General features: G+C 44.3%; 1 protein-coding gene across 2 annotated transcripts in view; it reads left to right on the top strand.

Moving 5' to 3' along the window:
• The window catches only part of DOCK5 (dedicator of cytokinesis 5), a 150362-nt gene extending 130245 nt beyond the window's left edge, over positions 1-20117 (top strand). Inside the window, exons 45-53 of one of the 2 annotated variants that reach the window (XM_081171580.1) lie at positions 314-490; positions 4105-4188; positions 5031-5168; positions 6340-6506; positions 7527-7704; positions 11544-11682; positions 12555-12658; positions 14491-17662; positions 18090-20117. In XM_081171580.1, the coding sequence (XP_081027706.1) occupies positions 314-490; positions 4105-4188; positions 5031-5168; positions 6340-6506; positions 7527-7704; positions 11544-11682; positions 12555-12658; positions 14491-14592 (1089 nt within the window). In that variant the 3' untranslated portion in view covers positions 14593-17662; positions 18090-20117. Of the gene's footprint in view, positions 1-313; positions 491-4104; positions 4189-5030; positions 5169-6339; positions 6507-7526; positions 7705-11543; positions 11683-11806; positions 12487-12554; positions 12659-14490; positions 17663-18089 lie in introns of those variants that run through there. The other variant, XM_081171581.1, reaches the window with a different exon arrangement.
• Positions 20118-20862: the final 745 nt, after the last annotated feature.

Consider the following 20862-nt stretch of genomic DNA (forward strand, 5'->3'; position numbering starts at 1 on the left):
TCCTCTCCTGATAATTGAAACCTTTTGTGACAAGTGCAAAACAAAACAAAAACCCCATGCCAAAGACTGGGCTTGAAAATACTGCCCTCTTTTTCCATGTGATAATTTTTGCAGTTTTTACTTTGGGATGATTTCCCATATGGATCACTGTATCATGTCAAAGAGGTTCAGTTATGGTCCATAGTGTGGACAACACCACTCAGGAAAAAGTCATGGCGTATTATATGGATCTGGAAAGTTGGGCACGCATTGACCTGCACTGAAGAGTTCATTTTAGATGTGGCCTTAACTCTCCTGTATTTGCATTTCTCAGGAGGAAATAAGTCCCTTGGAGAATGCCATTGAAACGATGGAGCTGACAAATGAGAAAATCAGCAACTGTGTTCAACAGCACGCCTGGGACCGCACCCTGCCTGTTCACCCTCTCTCTATGCTCTTGAATGGCATTGTCGATCCGGCCGTCATGGGTGGATACACCAATTATGAGAAGGTCAGCTGTCGCTGCAGAGTAGAGATTAGTGTGAAGTGCATTTTGCATTTAAAAGCCAACATACCTAGCTTGCAGTTTCTGAAACAATGCACAAACTGAAACACAGCTATCCTTCAAAATTTGCACTTTCCCAAAATTTGCAGTGCAGTTCTTCACCCAGTTAATGTCTACAGAAGCACATTAATCCAGAGGGATTTGCCTTGCGGAAATGTACAGCAGGGAAGATTGCATACAAATATGCAAGAAGAAATTTGCATTAAAATGCTGTTGCATTTTCATAAAGACTTTCATTTGACTAGTAAAGAGGTGTGAAAATGTGGGGAACTGAATTTAAGATTTTAAAAAATGAGAAGGTGAGAAAAACAAAAATTGCCCACTCCTTGCAGCAGGAATGGGTGAATCTGTCCATGTCGCTGTCTGATTGAAAGAAGAAAAAACAGAGAGAAGAAATAGTATTTTTGTTCTATGCACACTTATTGTGGGTACCAACAACAATGTTGCAGTATAGAATGTTGCTGTTCAGAATTCTAGCTGCTGCATTCAATTCTCCCCACATTTTGCAATGCCACCCCCCAAAAAAACCCCACACCTAACAAACAATATTATGTGGCTACTAAGCATCTTTAGTCCTCTTTGGGTTGTTTGTCTTCTGCTCCCCTTTAGGAGTCCTTTCCTAAAGCTTTTTTGTGTGTTTCTGTACACCTTGGGATTACTTCACCTTTTGCCCTCTGGCTATATAAGTAATGGTACTTACAACCGGAACATCTGAAAATTGAGGGAATGATTAGATTAATACAGAATAGATAAAAACCTATTTAACTTGAAAGGGACCATGGTGTAAACTACCAAAAAGCTTAGAGTGAGAATCAAGGGATGAGATTTACACTTTGGAGAGCAAAAGAGCTCATGTATTTTAGTATAAAAATAACTTAGTGGGCTATAAGTATAGAGTATTGTAGGTTTTTCTGAATATTTTGGCAAGAACTAAAAATAATGGAAGGTAGAAAGGTGTAGAGATTAGTCATGGGTAGGATGTTGAAGAAATTTAACTCAGTTAGAATTCAAATGCAAACTTACCTAATTTGCACTTTTCTGTTCTCTCTTATATTATAGCTGCCTTTGACTTGCACTTTTTCAGTTTTTGCAGTGCAGATCTCCAGGCAATGAGTACAAAAATGCATATACTAGGGTAAAGTGTGTGTTTTTTCTGTTCTCATCCTGAGGTAAAGTTCTTAATCCAAGGTACTACTTCCGGGTTAGTGGAGTCTGTACCCCAAAGTGTTTGTCACCCAAGGTGTTTGTTACCCAAGGTACCACTGTAGGGATCAAAAGTAGCAGTGATGATGCTCCATAGATTGTGAAAGTCCATAGTCCCCAATGAGAGCTATAGCTATTTCTAGTTACAATGTGCTGGAGTCAGTACAGGTGTTTTCGGATAAGAATGCTGCAAGACACAGTCTTCAGGTGCTTAAAATGGGATTAAAATCCATTTTCAACCAAGGAGTATTTTGAGCTGGCTCTACTCTATTTTAGGCATGGAAGTGAGATTTGCAGAAGTGGAAAAGCCGTTAAGGCTTTGAAATGCTGTGGCCACATCTGGAAGTCGTCAGGGTGTTTGCTCACAGTTTCCTATTCTCAGCTCGCTCTGTGGAGGGAGTGTGGTTTTTGTGGGCTGCCATAATCATCATAATCTAAACCCTTTGTTTAATGTTGGGGACAAGGAATCAACCTTTGGAGCAGATCACCCTCCTTGCTCACCATTAAACGATAGCAAAAAGCCAGTTTTTTCATCACATGCATGTCTAAAGATGGATTGTTCATTGTCGTGCCCTCAATTTGGGCTTATAGTCAGTGGAATCTTGCAGGCTTTACCCTTGACAACACTGCCCCAAAACATTATACTTTACTGTTCTATCTAGGAGAAAATAGCAAATTTTCCCCATATCTGAGAGGACTCAAAGGGGTACATTTGGAGTAAGAGCTAAGCTGCTGCTTCTTGCTATGGTACCCTGGTATCTCTGTGAGAGATCACTTTAGATCTTCCTGGACTTTGTTCTAGATTGGCTTGCAATAACCCTGTACCAAGAGGGTTCGAAAAAGCAGGGAAATACTGATGGGTGGAGCAACAGAAGGCACTAGTAGAACTAGTTTCAATCCTTTTGCTAATGCAAATGCATGTGGATCCCTGTTGTTACCACACTTCCTCTGGACACATTTCTCTAAGCATGTCTGCAGACTGCCTCTCCGTGTTCAAGCTCTGTGTTCAAGCAATAAGCCCTTCCCTAGTAGAGGGGGGAAAGCCTCAGATCAAATGCAAAATCTTGATAAATGTAAATAAGAGGGGGTTAGGCTCCCAGACCTGAAAGTGTACTATGAGGCAGTTTGCTTGTGTTGGATGAAAGATTGGGTGGACCTGAAAAACGTAAATACTCTGGACTTAGAAGGATTTGATATGGTGTATGGATGGCTTGCTTACCTATATTATAACTAAGCTAAAGTGATTCCACAACCACGTGATAAGAAAGAACCTATACAGCATTTGGGCAAGATATGAAGACCACCTAGAAAGGAAGACCCCCCCGGTGGATATCCCCCATTAGGGCAGTGGCAGTTAAAAAAAATTAAACATGAATAAGAACGGGTACAAACAAGGACCTCCTTGAGCTTAAAGAGGGTACTATAGAACTAATTAAAGAAGAGGTATAAAACTGGATCTCAGATTGGTTTCAATATTTTCAATTAAATGAGGTTTTCAGAAAAGATAAAGAAAAAGTGATTTTTGAAATGAGGATCATTTCAAACGAAATTGGGAAACAAAAAATAATAATATCCAAACTTTATACAATTTTACTAGAATGGGAAACCAAAAACGAAATAGTCAAGGCCGTAATGAGACACTGGGCTATAGACATTGGACACAACATTGAAATTTCAGTTTGGGAGACAAAAGTATGGAACAAAAATATCAACTTTTTGGCTTGCTATTTGATAAAGGAAAATATACAAAAAAATGCTTTACAGGTGGTATTTGATGCCCAGTATACTTGTTAAAATGTACAAAAGTCGGTCCAAACTGTATTGCAAATGTTTGGAGGTTGAGGGAACTTTCATACCTATGTGGTCGCACTGCAAATATGCCCCAAGATACTGGGAGATGGTCTATGATGAGCTCAAAGGAATTCTTAAAATCACATTTCCAAAAACTAATGCTTTTCTATTAGTGATAACTGGGGATGAGATCCCTATGAAGGCATGCAACTTATTTCTTTATGCAGCATCCTCTTCCCAGGCCCCTGTGGGGTGGGGTGAGGATGCAGCTCTCTCTGGGGCAGGGGGAAGGGTGCTGCCCAATGAGAGGGGAGAGGAGAGGAGGCTGAGGGAACACTGACCAGGGAGGGTGTTCTAAGAGGTATGGGGCTGCCCACTCTACAGGCAAGGGGTGACATAACCGGGCTTCTGAGGCTTGGAGCGTGTTTCCCCACAGGGTTGCTGCAGAAAGAATGTAGCTGGGCAATGGAGCCATGGACTCAAAAAGGTTGAAAGCCTGTTGCCTTAAACCAAGGAAAAAAGATTAAGATTCACATCTCAACTGTTCTTTGTTTTTCTCCCTTCAGGCCTTTTTCACAGAGAAATATATTCAAGAACACCCTGAAGATCAAGATAAGATTGAACTGCTCAAGCAACTGATTGCTTTACAGGTACCTGCTGGGAAGCAGTGAGGGAGCTGCTTTATAGCAAGTCATGGACATTGCTCTGTCTAGCTCAGTATTGTCTATGTATTGGGTGGAGTCTCTTTAGCCCAAGGGCTGCATAATCCCCTTGGCCTAATTTTATGCAGTCCTAAGCAGCGCTGTGGGTTAAACCACAGAGCCTAGGACTTGCTGATCAAAAGGTCGGCGGTTCGAATCCACATGATGGGGTGAGCTCCCGTTGCTCGGTCCCTGCTCCTGCCCACCTAGCAGTTCAAAAGCACGTCAAAGTGCAAGTAGATAAATAGGTACCACTCCGGCGGGAAGGTCAACGGCGTTTCTGTGCGCTGCTCTGGTTCTCCAGAAGTGGCTTAGTCATGCTGGCCACATGACCCGGAAGCTGTACGCCGGCTCCCTCGGCCAATAAAGCGAGATGAGCGCCTCAACCCCAGAGTCGGTCACGACTGGACCTAATGGTCAGGGGGCCCCTTTACCCTTTAAAGCAAAATTTGGTTCTCCTACATACTTGTTGACTGGGCCTTCATGGAATCTCTTCCTCTTCTGCTTTGCACAAGTGTATGTGTGTAAGATAAAAAGAAGGGATGTGGGGGCACAAAGAGAGGGAAAGCTCTGCAGTCCTCCCTGGAGATCAGTGGTCCTTTATAAGAAAAAGGTTCTTCACCCCAGGTCAGGACTGACTGGTAGGGGTTCTCCAAAGTTTCAGACAGTGTCAGAGTAGACAATACTGGGCTAGAAATGCTAATGGGCTGACTTGGTATGGGCTGAGAAATGAGAGTGGCCTTCCTGACATCTAAATGTGGGCATCCAATGTGTTTGGCTCCTTCTTTCAGATGCCTTTGTTGGCTGAAGGGATTCGGATTCATGGGAAGAAGCTGACAGAACAGCTGAAGCCTCTTCATGACAGACTGACCTCCTGCTTCAAGGAGCTGAGGGAGAAAGTGGAGAAGCTCTATGGTGTGATAACTCTGGTAACTGTCGCATCCTGTTTTATTAAGGCAACCTTTAAACCTGTCTGCCTGGAAAGCAGTCACCATCCCAGTGCCTAGCTACCAGTTTGTTTTTAATTTAGGTATAGAAAAGTGCAGCTGAAAGCCCTTCAGCCAGATAGCTCAGTTACCACTGGAGGGATGTGCAGTTAAGCTGTACAGTGGTATCTCAGGTTAAGAACTTAATTCGTTCCGGAGGTCTGTTCTTAACCTGAATCACCGCTTTAGCCAGTGGGGCCTCCTGCTGCTGCTGCGCCGCCGCTGATTTCTGTTCTCATCCTGAAGCAAAGTTCTTAACCTGAGGTACTATTTCTGGGTTAGCGGAGTCTGTAACCTGAAGCATCTGTAACCTGAGGTACCACTGTAATTCCAAAACAGGATTATTTTATTTCTTTATTATTTTTATTAACTATTTATTTTTAGAAAATTTGCACCCCATTCTCTAGCCAAAAAAGGTTTGCAGGGCTGGTAACACACAACCAGTCAAAATAAGACAACCCCATGCCTGCAGGCTTTCCGTCTAAAAGACATGACACACAAGGGGAAAGGGCCAGAGAGGGAAAAGGAAAAAACCAAACTCAGACATCATTGTTGAAAAGTCAAATAGTTGTTCTTATAATAACCAGCTGGAATGGAAATAGTTCAGGGACAGGAAGTGCTTGATTGAGCTGGTCTTTCAGTCATGATGGGGAAAGGGCCCTGCTTCTCATCTCTCCCCCTGAGGCAACCTAAGGAATAGCTGTGACCAAACGACAGTCAAGGAATAGGAGGCCCAATGGAGCTGGCCTTTCAAGCAGAGCTACTTACCATGTTTATCTTCCACCCTTCCTCCTACAGGAGCACAGGGCAGCTAAGGCTCAAGATGCTTGCACAAAGTCTTGCAGGAAGTCGATGGTTTTCCCACAAGAGCATTCCAGAGTCGGCCTGAGCAGGTCTTGCCTGGCAAGCAAGGCAGAATGTTTAAAAGCTCTTTTCATCCCAGTTAGCCCCAAGTGGAGCCAGCACAAAAAGAGCAATTAAGTTCTCTCCTGTGCTTAGGACTTGACTTGCTTTTCCAACAGAGGTGGATTTAGGGCACTGAGGCAGGAGGACACCTTCCTCCCTCCTTTCCAAAGCCCAGTTAGCACTTTTCCTCTTTATATTCCAACCACAGCCTTCTTCGCTGACGGAGAGAAAGCAGAGCAGGTCTGGGTCAGTGGTTTTGCCCTACATCATGTCCTCCACTTTGAGGAGGCTCTCAGTTACCTCTGTGACTTCCTCTGTGGGATCAACATCCTCTACCTCATCAGACAGTACTTCCTCCAGACCAGGATCAGATGGGTGAGTGAACTTGTAGGAAATCAATCCAATCTAGTATTTATTAGGGTCAATCCACCAATAGATAAAATACAAAATTAACAGCTTCAGAATTGTAATATTTTATTAATGACCAGCTTGGAATAAACAATTGTGAGATGTTTACTCACCTATTTAGTAATATATTTATTATTATCCTCAAGGAAGAAAGTCAAAAAGGTCTCTAAGATGACCAGGAATCCACCTTATAAGAGGATAAAATAAGTGTTCTCCTATCTTTTGTCAGAAGAACACTTGAGATACTGTTTAGTACACTAAGTCAGGGTTCACCAACAAGTTTAGGCTCATGGGCAAATTTGGATTTTCTAGGACTACCATGGGTACCACCTCTCTGGTCACTTCTTTCACCCCTTCCCCAGGATCAGCCCCCCGAGAGACAGGAATATAGTGTGTGCACACACAATTCACTTTCCCAAGGGATCTTCATTAAAGTAAGATTCAACAGAATTAGAGCATTGAAAAGCAAAGGAAAAGGAAGCAGGGAAGAGCTACACTCTTCCAAACTTTGTCTGTCAGTTCTATATTTTAAGAGGGAGAAATAGATAAATATTAATTATTATTTATTATTTATACCCCGCCCATCTGGCTGAGTTTCTCTAGCCACCTAGGGCAGCTTCCAACAAAAAGTTAAAAATACAATAAAACAACAAATATTAAAAACTTCCCTAAACAGGGCTGCCTTCCTCTCGCCACCTCGTGACAAAGAGTGCATTGAATTGGCGGGGAGTCAGATAGTTGATGGGCACCAGGGGAAGACCTCAAGGGTCCCATTAAACTCATGGGCACCACATTAGCAACTTTTGCTGTAAGTGGTCACAAGTACAGCCTCTGTCCTTGAAAGGAACTTTGGCAAATCTGCCGTCTAGGCTGTAGGAGGGCAAAACTGCCAGTGCTTCATGTCTCCAGGGGACAGTTGTGATGTTTTCTCAGGCTGACAAGAGGAGATGGGATAATCTGTGCTTGTTTTTCCTATATGGGCTACAGATCTATTCTTGAACCACTGGTGGAAAGGAGGAATTTGACATCCTCCAGGATGGAGGAGCTCCCGGCCAAGGATGATGGCGAGAACCGGACTAATAAATTCAGGCGGAAGGACTGGAGCCTCAGCAAATCTCAGGTCATTGCAGAGAAGGAGCCAGAGGCTGAGCTGACTTCCAACATGGTAAATAAATGAGTGATAATTATGATGAAATTCCCCCTGGGAGCTTCTGTCATTTTCTGTTAGCTGTGCATGCTGCTTATGTCATGGTTAAAAACCGGGAGAGGCTCAAATAGTGGAAGATTTGATGATCACATTAAGGAAGGCTTTCCATTTGGTTACATTGTGTTGGCCACTCTGAGCACACGGCTGCAAATTACATTACCATGACCTGTGCTCAGATACCACTCTTAAGTATCAGGCAGCGCCGTTACCATTTCAGCAGTCTTAACTCAGGCTCAGTTCTCACTAACATTGCACTATACCACTTTAGCCTGCAGATGGGAAATTTGCATGCTTGAATGTTCTTCTATACAAAAGCACAATAATAAAAATCTCTGCACACAGAACTCTGGTACATCAGGGAGATGGACAACTTAGCATCCTTCTCTCTGATGTGCAAATCCCAATCAGAATCCAGCTCTCTGGCTGTAGCTTTTGGGTGTGACAGGAAGTGCCCAAAAGGCAGGTGCAAATGAATCACACCTCTGCCTTTCCAGCTTCTGAGATGAAATTTCACACCTTCCATGTGGGAAGCTGCACAAGTGGTACCCACTTAGAAGTATATAGTTTTGCACATTTATGTGTTACCCATGAAAAACACCCACTCCTTACTTCCTGCAGCATGCAGAGCTGCTCTCTGTCATATCACTGAGTTAAAAGAAAAACCATGTAAACCTTTGGTAAGAGTCATACTCTGTATTTTTGCCTTTACCCCAGGTTTAACATCATGGGATGCTGAAAAGTGTTACTCTGAGCCAGAACCTCTCCAGTGTTGTCTGCACTTTGGGGGGGGGGTGTATTTATAGTGGGAAACCCTGCTGGATTGCAAGTAATTTGTCCAGTGTAAGCTTGGAACCCTGTTCTGATGATTAAGCTTCATGAGAACAATACCCTCCAGATAAGACTTGCACAGGACGGCAGACTCTCTAGAGAAATCCCAGTCCAAAGAGGAGTTAGACAAGGATGCCTATTAGCCCCATTCCTATTTAACATCTATGTTAACTCGCTGGTCACATGTTGCCGTGAAATTGAAACCCACCCCCCTGTGTTCTCTAACGGCAGAAAAGTACCAGTTTTAATGTATGCGGATGACGCTGTTCTTCTCTCTCAAACCAAAGTGGGTCTGAAACGTGCCTTAGGAAAGTTTAATGACCAATGCAACACTGAACTGTTAACAATTAACTTTGCCAAAACTAAAATTGTACATTTTAACCGCTCCTTCAGGAAAGATAATTGGAGTGTAAAGGGAAACGCCATTGAACAGACTAAGACCTTCCAATATTTAGGCATTACTTTCTCTTATAATGCCAAATTGTCAACACACTTGACCACATCAGCTATATCAGCAGGAAGAAGTGCAAATGCTATCCTTAGATTATTCAGAAGGAAAGGAGCTGGCTTCCTCCCGATGGCCCTAACAGTCTTTCAAGCAAAATCTTTAGCCCAACTCCTATGTGGCTCTCAAATTAGCCCCACTGCCAACCTTAAGACCCTTGAAACAGTACAATCAAAATTCTTAAGATCATTATTTGCTACCCCTAAGTGTACACCTAATGCAGTCTTAAGGCAAGAGGAAGGACTGCCCAGAGTGGAATTAAAAGTCTGGGAACAAGCAATATCCCTCTGGCTGAAAATCCATTCCAATCCTAAGGGTCTATTACCTTGCTTCCTGGCCGCAGTTCCCTATCCTCCTTGGCTTATGCAAATAACTAACAAGATCAAACAAATTGGCCTAAACCCTGAAAATCTTTTTATTACAGGTAGGTAGCCGTGTTGGTCTGCCATAGTCAAAATAAAAAAATTCCTTCCAGTAGCACCTTAAAGACCAACTAAGTTAGTTCTTGGTATGAGCTTTCGTGTGCATGCACACTTCTTCAGATACGTGTGCATGCACACGAAAGCTCATACCAAGAACTAACTTAGTTGGTCTTTAAGGTGCTACTGGAAGGAATTTTTTTTATTTAATCTTTTTATTGGAACTCTGAGCAAGGCAAAAGCAACTATCACTCAGAGACTTTACGATATCGAATTACAACAAGAAGGCGCCCTACTCCCCGAGACGTATAGATGTTTAAAAGCTTGGCCTAATTTTGCAGCTGCCCCTTACTTAACTAACATTACTAACGAAGCCTATAGATAGGCTTTCTCTAGAGCCCGCTTTGAGACAATGCCCTCAGCAATACTGTACGGCAAATTCACGCGGGTTCCAATGCATGTGCGTCTCTGCTCTTGTATGTCTAATAAGGTAGAATCTGTCACACACATTCTTCTATTTTGCGAATTTTATAGCGAAGAACGAGTTCAACTTATTTTACCGCTTCTATCAAAATTTATACCCGTTCAATATTATTTGGAATCCTCCCCCGAAATTCTTCGAAAATACCTCCTGGAAGATTCCTCAAGCTCAATATCATATGAGGTGGCTAAATTTTGCACTTCAGTAATTAGGAAGCGTAAATCTCTTCTGTCGAATGGCACACTGCGAAGTTCCCTTGTGTAACCTTTTTTCTTTTCTGAGGTTGTCGTTGATTTCTTGTTGTTTGATCTTGTGGTGTTTAGTGTCACTGGCTCCGGCCGTAATAAAACTTGTTGTTGTTGTTGCTTGGAACCCTGAGCACTCAGACTGTCAACTCACAGGAAGAACCTGTTGGTTGGCAGGCTGCCATTCTGAAGACATCTTCCCAAATGCATTTATAGTGTTGGGGAGGCCTGGGGCGTAGCAGTGAACCTTTCCTGCCTCTCACGAGGTTGATCGCATGTTCTGAACTCCCAGGCAAGACTTCTGGGGATACAATCACTAACTGGATGATCATGGAAACCTAATTTGCACCACTGGTATTTGCACTGGATCTTCAGTCATCCAGACAGCAAATAGAGATAGACTGAATTTCTCAGTTGTGGTTTCTCTGTTTCTCCTCTTTGGTGCAATCCAAGGATGGAGAACCTGTGGCCCTTCCAGATGATGCCGGACTACAACTCTCATCATCCCTGATCATTAGTCAAGCTGGCTGGGGCCTCTGGGAGTTGGAGTCCAAAAACATCTGTAGGGCCATAGCTCCGTTGTTCCTAGTTCCTCAGTTGCCTGGCTTTGAATGTTCTGAAGACCTGTTACTGTCTACTGTGAATATACTGTAGGATGGCAGGTGGGCAACTTCAGGTGTGGGGGCATTTCTGTCTGGCCCTTAGGACTCTCCCCAGATCACCCCCACTCCTTCACCAGGCCTGTTCTGTGTCCCACTCAAGTGCTTTTGCCTGATGGGAATGTGTCCTTGAACTATGATAGTCCTTCTTGCTTACTTGGGTAGAGGATAGAAAGTGGTGAGTATAGAAACCTCTCACTTTAATATGTCTAGACCAGTGTTTCTCAAACTTGTCATTCATGACCATTGGTTCTCCTAGCTAGGAATGATGGGAGTTGTTGTCCAACAAAAACTGGAGACCCACATTTGAGAAACACTGGTGTAGACTGCAGTCTACCCTACAAATGTAAAAATTTAAATAAGTTGTCGCACCAACTTTTAGACACTGAACCTCACCCACCAATGACACATTGCCCAGAAGGGAATGTGGACTTTGGGCTAAAAAGGTTTCCCCATCCCTCATTAATAGGCTGCAAATCATTAGCCTACTGAAGATATATTGCCCCTCAGTAGCCCGTTTTGGTGCACTGAGCCTTCCTAGAGCATTGCAAAGCCTTCCTGACAGGGAGTAGCTAACATCATGATGCCCATAGTGTCGCCGCCAGCACCTTCAACAATTTTTTGTTTGTTTGCTTGTTTGGTCTGTTTCCGCCACTGCAGAATGCATCAGGAAAAGCACCAAGGCCGAAGAGTCTCCAGCTGGGGGAGAGCAGACTGTCGCTACTTCAGGGCTCATCACTGCAGCAGGCCACACCTCTCAGCCCACTGCCAACTACTCCCAAAACGCCAAGAACCCAAAGTACGTTGTGCAGATCGCATCTGTGTTTTATTTTGCAGAGTGTTGGTAAAGTGAGTTTTCCCCCTCAAGGGGTTTACACATTTCTTCTCTTTGTACCAGAGATGGGGAACTGGTGGCCCCCGAGATGTTGGACTCCATCTCCTATCAGCTCCAGCCAGCATGGCCAGTAGTCCAAGATTATAGGAATTGCAGTCCAGCCACACATGGAGGGCCACATGTTCCCCATCCCTGTCTGCAGACCAAGTTGCTCAACACTGGGAACCACTTTGGCATGGTTTTACCATCACCAATTCAAACATGTTTCTCTAGCCACGAGGGCTAGAAACTGCTTCCTCCCCCACCAGCAAACTTAGGTCTTCCAAAGCTAAATAGAAGAGGGACCCCCCCCGCAGCCCTTCCTAATCCCATGGTTCTTAAAATGAACCATAAACTCAAAAGGCCAGCCCAGACTTGATTCAGTTCATAATTTCTTTCTGAAGTTTGGATGACATTCTCATTCCATCACTAGGCGTTAGAGTTCAGGAAACTGTGAGGGATGAAGTCCAATGAGAAAGGAACCCCCAATGGACATTTCTGGTGTCATTCTGGATTTCCTTTCCCATTGTCCCAGGTGTGCATTTTTCACATGCGCTTAAATTCATTTGACGAGCACAGACAAAACTTCTGAGACATTTAGGGCTGGGGAATTGCAAGTGGGATTCCAAATTGACACATCTGTCCAGAATCACCTGCTAAAGTGTGTGTGTGTAAGTGTGTGTGTGTGTGTGTGTGTGTGTGTGTGTGTGTGTGTGTGAAAGCACAAGGCAGTTTCCTGTCTTTCGCCCACTGCCTTTTTTTAAACCCGTCTGTCTTTTTCTTCTCTCTTTCTCTAGGCTTTCCTTCTTTGCAGGCAGATGGATTAGCGACTCTTAACTTGCAGAGCACTCCACCCCCACCTCCACCCAAATGCAATAGCAGCTCAAGGAACTCCGCAGAGGTAAGGAAATGGAAAGTGACATACTTTGGATTGAGTTATGTGATATAGTGGCAGCAGTGCAAATTTCCCCAGGGGCTTCTTAGGGTGGTACTGCATGGAAAGGTGTCTTTGGCGAGGCCATTGGCTCATTTCCTGGAACCACCAGAGTGGTTGGAAATATTCTACTCAGAAAGGGGATGGTAGTATACAGTTCTCTCTTTTTCTTTTTTGCCTAGGGAATAGCTGCTCTCACTGGGCACTGAATGTTGCGGAGATGTGGGGTTGCTGCTGAAAATTGCAGCCTTGTATTGAGTCTCTCCCCCACTCCCATCCCACCAGTTTAGTCCAGGATTCTGTTCTCCCTATGGCCAGCCAGACTCCTCTGGGAAATCCACAAGCAAGGACACCTGTGCAGTACCCCTCTTCTTCTTCTTCTGCTGCTCTTCTTCATCCAGTGTTAGACATGCAGTGAAGCTGAATGTTGGAAGAGTCAGGACAGGCCAAAGAAAGTACTTCTTTGCACAGTGCAGTCCAGCTATAGAATTCACTCCCATAAGAAGTAGTGATAGCCACCCCCTTGGGCAGCTGTAAAAGTGGATTGGGCAAATTAGTGAAGGACATCTTCTCCCTCTGGCATCAGAGGCAGTATGTCTCAGGATACCGATTTCGGGAATCATAAGTGAGGAGAGAGCTGATGCACTCAGGAGGACCCGTTTGCAGGCTGCCCATATAGACATCTGGCTGGCCCCTGGGAGAAGAGGATGCCGGACAGAGGGGTCTGTGGTCTAACCCAGCAGGGCTCTTACATTCCACAGCAACTAGTATCCAGAGTCAAACTGCCTCTGATCCTGGAGGTAATATATAGCTTTCATGACTAGTAACCATTGATAGCCTTATCCCCCTTGCCTGCCAACAGGCAGTGTGGTGGGAGATGCAACCTAACAATATCTGAAGCAGCACAAGTTCCTGAGATAGTAGCTAATGAGGAAAAACCTCTACCTGAGACCCTGGAAAGCTGCTGTCAGTCTGTGCAGACAATAGTCATTTACCTGAAGGAGGGCAATGAACATAAGCTCCAGCCCCCAATGCATCCTGGTGGACTAGCTGCTCCTGAAACCCTTGTGCACAATAAACATCAAAGTCTGGAAAGAGTTTTAAAGCGCATTTAATTGAACACACTTGGAACCTCTCCCTGTGACTGGAAACCTTGATGAGCCAGGGTTCCTGTTTGAGGGGAGCTTTCTAAGTGTGTTGTATTGAACATGCTTTAAAACTCTTTTTCAAACTCAGTCTAACTGCATGAAGAACTGAAGAGCAGTTGGGGGTGGGACATGTGTCCACAGTTTAACCCTTTGTGTGTTTGTGCAAATATCTTAGCATAGCTCAAGCAGGAACAGGAAGCCCTTGATATTCTTTCCTGCCATAGCAGCCAGCTCCTAGAGGTTCTGAGGTCCCTTAGGTCCCCCCCAATAAAATATTTGAGGGGGCGGGGCGCCAAAAAACTTAATGGCCTTTGCCATTCAAATGGTGTAGGTGCACTCTGCCATGTGATTGATTGTGGGGGGGCAGGGCTTATCTGCCCCCCCCCATTTTTTATTCAAGTTGGCCCCCCTGCTTCCTTCCTAGAAGGATCCAGTGGCCGGCCAGACTGGGTGGATGGAGTCAGTCCCAAAGGCTCTTTACCAAGAAGGCTGCTGGCTGCAGTTCAACGATTTCACCACATGGGGCAGCTGCATGCAAATCCAGAAGGTCCTGACACCCAGCAGGGTCCTATTAACCTTGGGAAGCAATACAGAGAATGGCTTTGCTTGTTGTTTACTTGCCAATCTATGTGTGTGTTTGTGTGGTTGCAGGTCGCTCCACCTTTGCCCAACAGGCGGGAAGTCAGGCCTCCCCCTCCTCCTCCAAAAGCAAGGAAATCCAGTGTCATTTCTTCAGATCCAGGACTGCAATGAAAACTCCAGGCCAGACCCTTGAATGAAATGTCTGCTGTCTTGTTTCATGTATATGTTTTTCTTCTCTTTCCGGACAAACAGCTGCACCCTCTTCAGCCATACAAAAATAAGCCGTTTAATCTGTATCAGTGATTTGCTCTTTGATTCCCAAGCTTCTGATTTTCCCAGTTGCACATCAAGGCTCCAAGCATTAACATGTTGGCCTTCAGCCTGCTTCTGAGCTGTGACAGGTTCAGCCGGCCAATAATCTGTCTGTTCCAACCCTCTTCTTCTGATGCCTGTAAGGCAGCAGCTGTGCTAAAGCTGCTTTCCTTTGTGGAGTTCTGCACTTTATTGGTGATTGTTGGTCTTTAAACAGATTATAAGAAGATCCCTGCAGTATCAGGTCAAAGCATCCTGTTCTCACAGGGGCCAACCAGTTGCCTGTGGGAACCCCACAGCCAGGGCCTGAGTGCAACAGCATCTTCTCCCCACCCCCTGAGATTTCCTGCAACCTGTTTTAAGAATCCTGCTGCCTCCAGCATTGGAGGATAAAACACAGCCGCTTACAGCCAGCCTTCTCTTCCGTGACTTTGTCTAATCCTCTTTAAAGCAAGAGGGAAGCACTGTAGCACGGAAGGCGTCCTTTGACGTCCACCAAGGCTGCAATGGATTCTCATGAGGAGTTCATCTGCACCCAGGCAAAGACGATGCTGGAACAGACATGTGTATCCACAGAGCAAGCTGCAGCCTTCCACACAAGCTCCACAAGTTCAAGTGGCCTTTCCTAGATGCTTTACTTGGTCAAGTACATGGATCTTATTCAGAAGATTCTTGTCGATGAAGAGAGGGCACCATCCCCATGACCCATTTTGTTCCACTATGTACAGTTCTGGTATAGAGCAGAAATTCTCTGTATTTTTTTCTCTCAGGACTTTGTCAGTGCTGTCATTTATACTGTCAGTTCCTCATTTTGTCTTAACATATCCAGTTTTTGCACACAAACAGGGTTAAGTACACTACTACAACTTCTTTTCTTACTTTTACCGAAATTGTTGGTGTACATTTTTTGGTTCCTCTGTCGAATAGCTTGTTGCCTTTAAGACTGGCTTGAAGATGTAATTATCCTTGAGAATTCAGAGGACAGATTGTGGACAATGGTGCTTCCTGGTCTCCCAAAGCAAGATTTGTAAACGAAGACCTGTTAGCAACTGAACTCTTTGCTAAGCTGCAAATGTATCTATAGCCACGTGTCTAGGCCTGTAATGTATTTACACTCATGGGTTTTTTGTTTTGACTTTGTAAAATAATGCTTCCGTGTTTCCATGTTTTGTACCAGAGGCTCATCGCCTAACCCGAGAGAGAGAGGGGGGGGGGAGAGAGAGAGAGAGAGAGAGAGAGAGACTCAGATATATTCCAGAACTAATCCAAATTGTTGGTTTAGTCATATTCAGACTTTCCGTTCCCCCCGGCAACTAGAATTACAAGAGGGTGAGTTGAGTAGGTGCTGGCTAACACCACTTCTCTCTTTCACATCCTGTGCTGGAGGGTGACCATTCATGACAAGCAAGATCCTAAATCACACAGGATATAGCAGGCTCTCTACTACAGGCTCTTGATTGATTGATTGATTGATTGATTGATTGATTGATTGATTGAGTTTATTTGCATGCTCCATTTCCACAGTGAGCTTTGCCCAAAGTGGCTTGCAATAAACGTTCAAGAACAAAGCACTGGGGTGAAGGAGAGAAGTCTGTTGACAAAACATCAATAAATTAAAATAGGGCAAAAACCATAAATTTAGCAAACACAGAATAAATTCAATATTACAAAAGAAATAATGTTGATGTAAACAAGTAAGTACAGAGCAAAAAGAAAACCCTACCTGCTTATGCAGGTCTTCTTTCATTCCAAGGAGCCTCAGCAAAAACCAGTCTGGGGGGAAGAGGTCCTCTCACCTGGCTAGATGGCTTACAGCTTGTTGCTCCTTGTCTTCTCCAGGGGAGAGAACCAAAGGGAAGTGCTGAAGACAGCAGTGAGGGTAAGTCCTCTTCCCCCTGCTGGCGCAGATCTCCTTGCACTGATTGGAGTGAGTGTAGGGCAGGTTGGAGGGGGAAGGGTCAGTCATCAGCCCCCGTCTCTTCTCCCTTGTGCAGTTCTAATTGTGTAAAGGAATTGAAAGTCCAAATAAAGTTTTAATGTTCATCCACTTTAGCTTTACCCTGTAGTCACAGGGTAAACAAAGGTGTAAGTGATCATTTTCTATTTTATGTGCATTTGGGCAGCCTTAATCTGATCTCCTAATCATTTGGTTGCATTGATCTCTGTGTAGTTCCCACTTCCAGGAATATGACATAAGGCTTTCTCAGATAGTCAAGCCCAAGACTGCACTTTGCCCTTCAAAGCAGAGATTGTATAAAATAATTAAGGGAAGAGTAAGAATTCAAAATGTCTGTGATAGAAGACCACAGATGTGTGCCCTTGATTGATCAGGGGGCACATCCATGTAATTAACAAATTGGAACTGTCAGATGTCACTCCAGACACTAAAAGCATGATGATTGGGTTCTGGATCCAAATTGGGAAGGAGTGGTGTGTGCTTGTGTGCTTACAGCATCAGTTTTCATTCCTAAGTTTTGTATTGTGTGTTCAAGAAACCAGAAGCAGTTAGTTAAGAGGCTCTGCTTCTAAAGACTAACTTGGTGTACTGTGTTCAGCATCTCTCCCCACAAACACAAAAAGCCACTTTGCATTTGCTTCAGCCTCAGTGGCTCAAGTCACATGTATCCACCCTGGGAAGAGTGGCTGCACAGCTGAGGTGGGGACTTTAGGGTTATGCATAATGATTTTTCCATTTTTAAAGATGTAGCCTTCAATCTGCCTTTGGCTTTCCCGCCTTTCCTCCAAGGAGCTTCCCTCTTTTAAGAGCCACAGCAACCGGGCAAAGGAGCCATAGCTCAGTGGCACAGCACACACCTTGCAAGCATGAAGTCCCAGGTTTTCTCCGCAGTATCTCTTCAGCTTTTTAAAAATACATTTGGAAGGTGACTGGAAGAATTGCTGCTTGAGACTCAGCTGTTAATCAGGATTTGTTGTTTAGTCGTTTAGTCGTGTCCGACTCTTCGTGACCCCATGGACCAGAGCACGCCAGGCACTCCTGTCCTCCACTGCCTCCCGCAGTTTGATCAAACTCATGCTGGTAGCTTCGAGAACACTGTCCAACCATCTCATCCTCTGTCGTCCCCTTCTCCTTGTGCCCTCCATCTTTCCCAACATCAGGGTCTTTTCCAGGGAGTCTTCTCTTCTCATGAGGTGGCCAAAGTATTGGAGCCTCAGCTTCACGATCTGTCCTTCCAGTGAGCACTCAGGGCTGATTTCCTTCAGAATGGAGAGGTTTGATCTCCTTGCAGTCCATGGGACTCTCAAGAGTCTCCTCCAGCACCATAATTCAAAAGCATCAATTCTTCGGCGATCAGCCTTCTTTATGGTCCAGCTCTCACTTCCGTTAATCAGGATAGATGATGCCAAAGGCCAGATGGACCAATTGTCCAACCAAGCTTGAGGTTTGACCAGGTAAAATGCCTCATGTAAGTCTGATTCTCTATTCAGTCACCAGATTAAGATTTATGCCTGATATGCAAATTGGGCACCTGCATCCATTTGCATAATTGGATCTTTTCTTTTTACTGTGCCTAAAGTATAAGCAGGCTGCTTCTCGCATCAGGTGCAAATGCAGCTGGTGTATTCTGCAAGCTTCCAAGCTTCCAAGGCCATAAGGTGGCAATCTTTTTGCATCTTCTTCTTCTCACTGACTGAGCTTGCCACATCTAATCTTTTCCCAGCGAATTTCTCCAACTTCTGTCTGACTTTAGATAAAGGCTGCCTTCCTTTTACTGCCCAGGTGCCTCCAGGAAACAGATTGCATGCGCTGGCTGGGGGATGGGAGGGTTCATAGCAGATTCTTATCACAAAGCAAGTGTTGGATGTTTTCAAAGGCACACTGCGTAAGGCTCCAGCTGTGCTGGTTACATGGAAGTGTCTTAAGAGCCCCCCTCCCCAGCCCCATGGGGAAAGCTTGCTGCATCTTCCTGGGGACATCCTGGCCATGTTTCACTCCCCCTTTTAGGGTGCATGACAGATGGCACCAGCCCTGTGTTAATGTGCCTAGATATATATAGTTCTTGAATTGGAAACCTGGATCCTATTGATTGCTGTCTTCCAGTCTTCCCTGGACAAGGCAGAAAAAGCTCAGAGTCCTGAGCCACCGTCACCAACTGAAATTTACTGCTAGCTTTGAAAAGCAATTTTTGTCTGCAAGGTTCCATTTCATTAAATGTGCAATATTGCCTTGCATGGTTTAAGGTTTGTCCTCTGTGGCAACTTTTAGTCTGCATCTTTTTCAGTCTCAGGATTCTATACTTAATCCCAAAATGTAACATTTCACACACAAAACTGCATTATACCGAGTCAGTCAATTGGTCTTTGTAGCTCAGTATTTGCCTACAACAACAGTGGCTCTCCAGGGATCAAACCAGGGGGGGGGGGGGTGTCTCCCTCACCACCTTAACTGGATATGCTGGGAATTGAACTTGGGGTCTTCAGCACAAAAAACATGTCCTTATCAAACTGTAGCCCAGACTCAAAGATGCAGCCCTCTTCTCTGCATTCTCATGAACTTACTTGGAATCTTTTATCCGTTGTGCCTGTTTTCCTTCTCTCCTCTTTTAGGAACCACGTAGCTCCTTTGTTTTTAAGAGCATTAAAAACAAAGAACCCATTAAACCATTACTCCATTGAACCAATTCACTCTATGTCCCTCTAAAAAGAAACACAAACTGAAGAAAACAGTGTTGATGCATCACCTGCATCAGTTTCACCGCAGCACTGCCTGCTGACTAGCCTCTCATGTGCGATAGAGAGCATGATGAAAAGAATAAAGCAGGGCTTCTGCTCTGAAGATGCTGCATCAATTTTGGGTCTGAATTGAAGACCACCTGGGAACCTAATGTACTCCAGGCCCATGGCGGAATAAGTGCAGGGTATCAATAAATAGGCAGTGCTGTCCAGGGATGCACTTGGAGTTTTGGGCACGCCAGGGTTGGCTCTGTTTTATTATCTTCTGTGAGTTAGGTTCTGCTGTGTTAACGCAATGGAGGGAATCTTTGGGAAAGCAGCAGGTGGCACATCTTGCATTCCACACTGCAGAATGATTGTGTTATTGCTAAAGGTGGTTTCTCTCTCTGCAGGGTTATATGTACACCAGCCTTTTAAGCAGTCTGTATGAAGGCCAGCTTGAGTTGAGAGGACTTCCTCTGAGAGATATTTTATAGTGCAAAGGGTACACCCAAAGATTTGTTAATGACTGCTAAATGCCGTTCCCATATTTGTTTGCCCACCCACCACGCCCCACATCATCACACCTGTTGAAGTATTGTTAAGTTAAAAACTTTATTTTCAGTACAGGAATTATTGCACCAGACTGACCTGCCTTATTTATTTTTATAACTGTAAATGAAAATATTAAAAGAAAACCATGATTATCTATATGTTGAAGTGTTGTCTCTCTTTCCTTTGTACTTTTTGTTGGATGGAGAGAAGCATAGACATGTGGAGCCAGTCCTCTGCCAGGGGGCATGCTCTAGAATTCATTTGAAGGAGGAAGCAATCACAGGTGAAATCAGTGCACTGCTTTTCACTTGGTCCTTTCACCCCCTTTGCAGTGCATGCCAAAGACAGGAGAGGAAAGTCAGCCAGGCAAATCAGCCCTGACATCCATGCAAAATGGTCTTGCTGACCTCCAGAAGGTAAAAAGAAAGGCAGAACAATGTTGTTCTTAGATGGAACAAAGCTGGAACTCCACTGAATTCTATCCCATTCTATGTCTCCTTAGCAGGTAGATCCCCCCCCAAAAAAAGTATCCCCAAGCCCAGGGCAGGTTATTAGTTTTCCACATCAGTTTTGAAAATAATATATGTTTCCAGAAGAAATTGCATCCTTATATGTCTGAAAGCTGCAACGGTCTCTGGCAGCTTCTAGACTGTTACTTTTTAAGGGTGGGATTCAATCATATACTGGCAAATTCAGGCTCCACAATTATTGCAGATTGGGAGGTTATATGCAACAAACCTGCCTCTGCAAAAGATTGAACATTTTCCTACAAGGAGGCAGGGAGAAAGGGAGAAAGACAACACCTGCTTTGGCTTCCTCTAACCTCACTGTCAACAAATCAGAATGCTCAATAAATAGCCAAAGTTGTCTAATTTCCCTACAAAAAATAAGTATGAATGCCCA

Source organism: Podarcis bocagei, assembly GCF_964188305.1.
Source record: "Podarcis bocagei genome assembly, chromosome: 15".
NCBI lineage: Eukaryota > Metazoa > Chordata > Lepidosauria > Squamata > Lacertidae > Podarcis > Podarcis bocagei.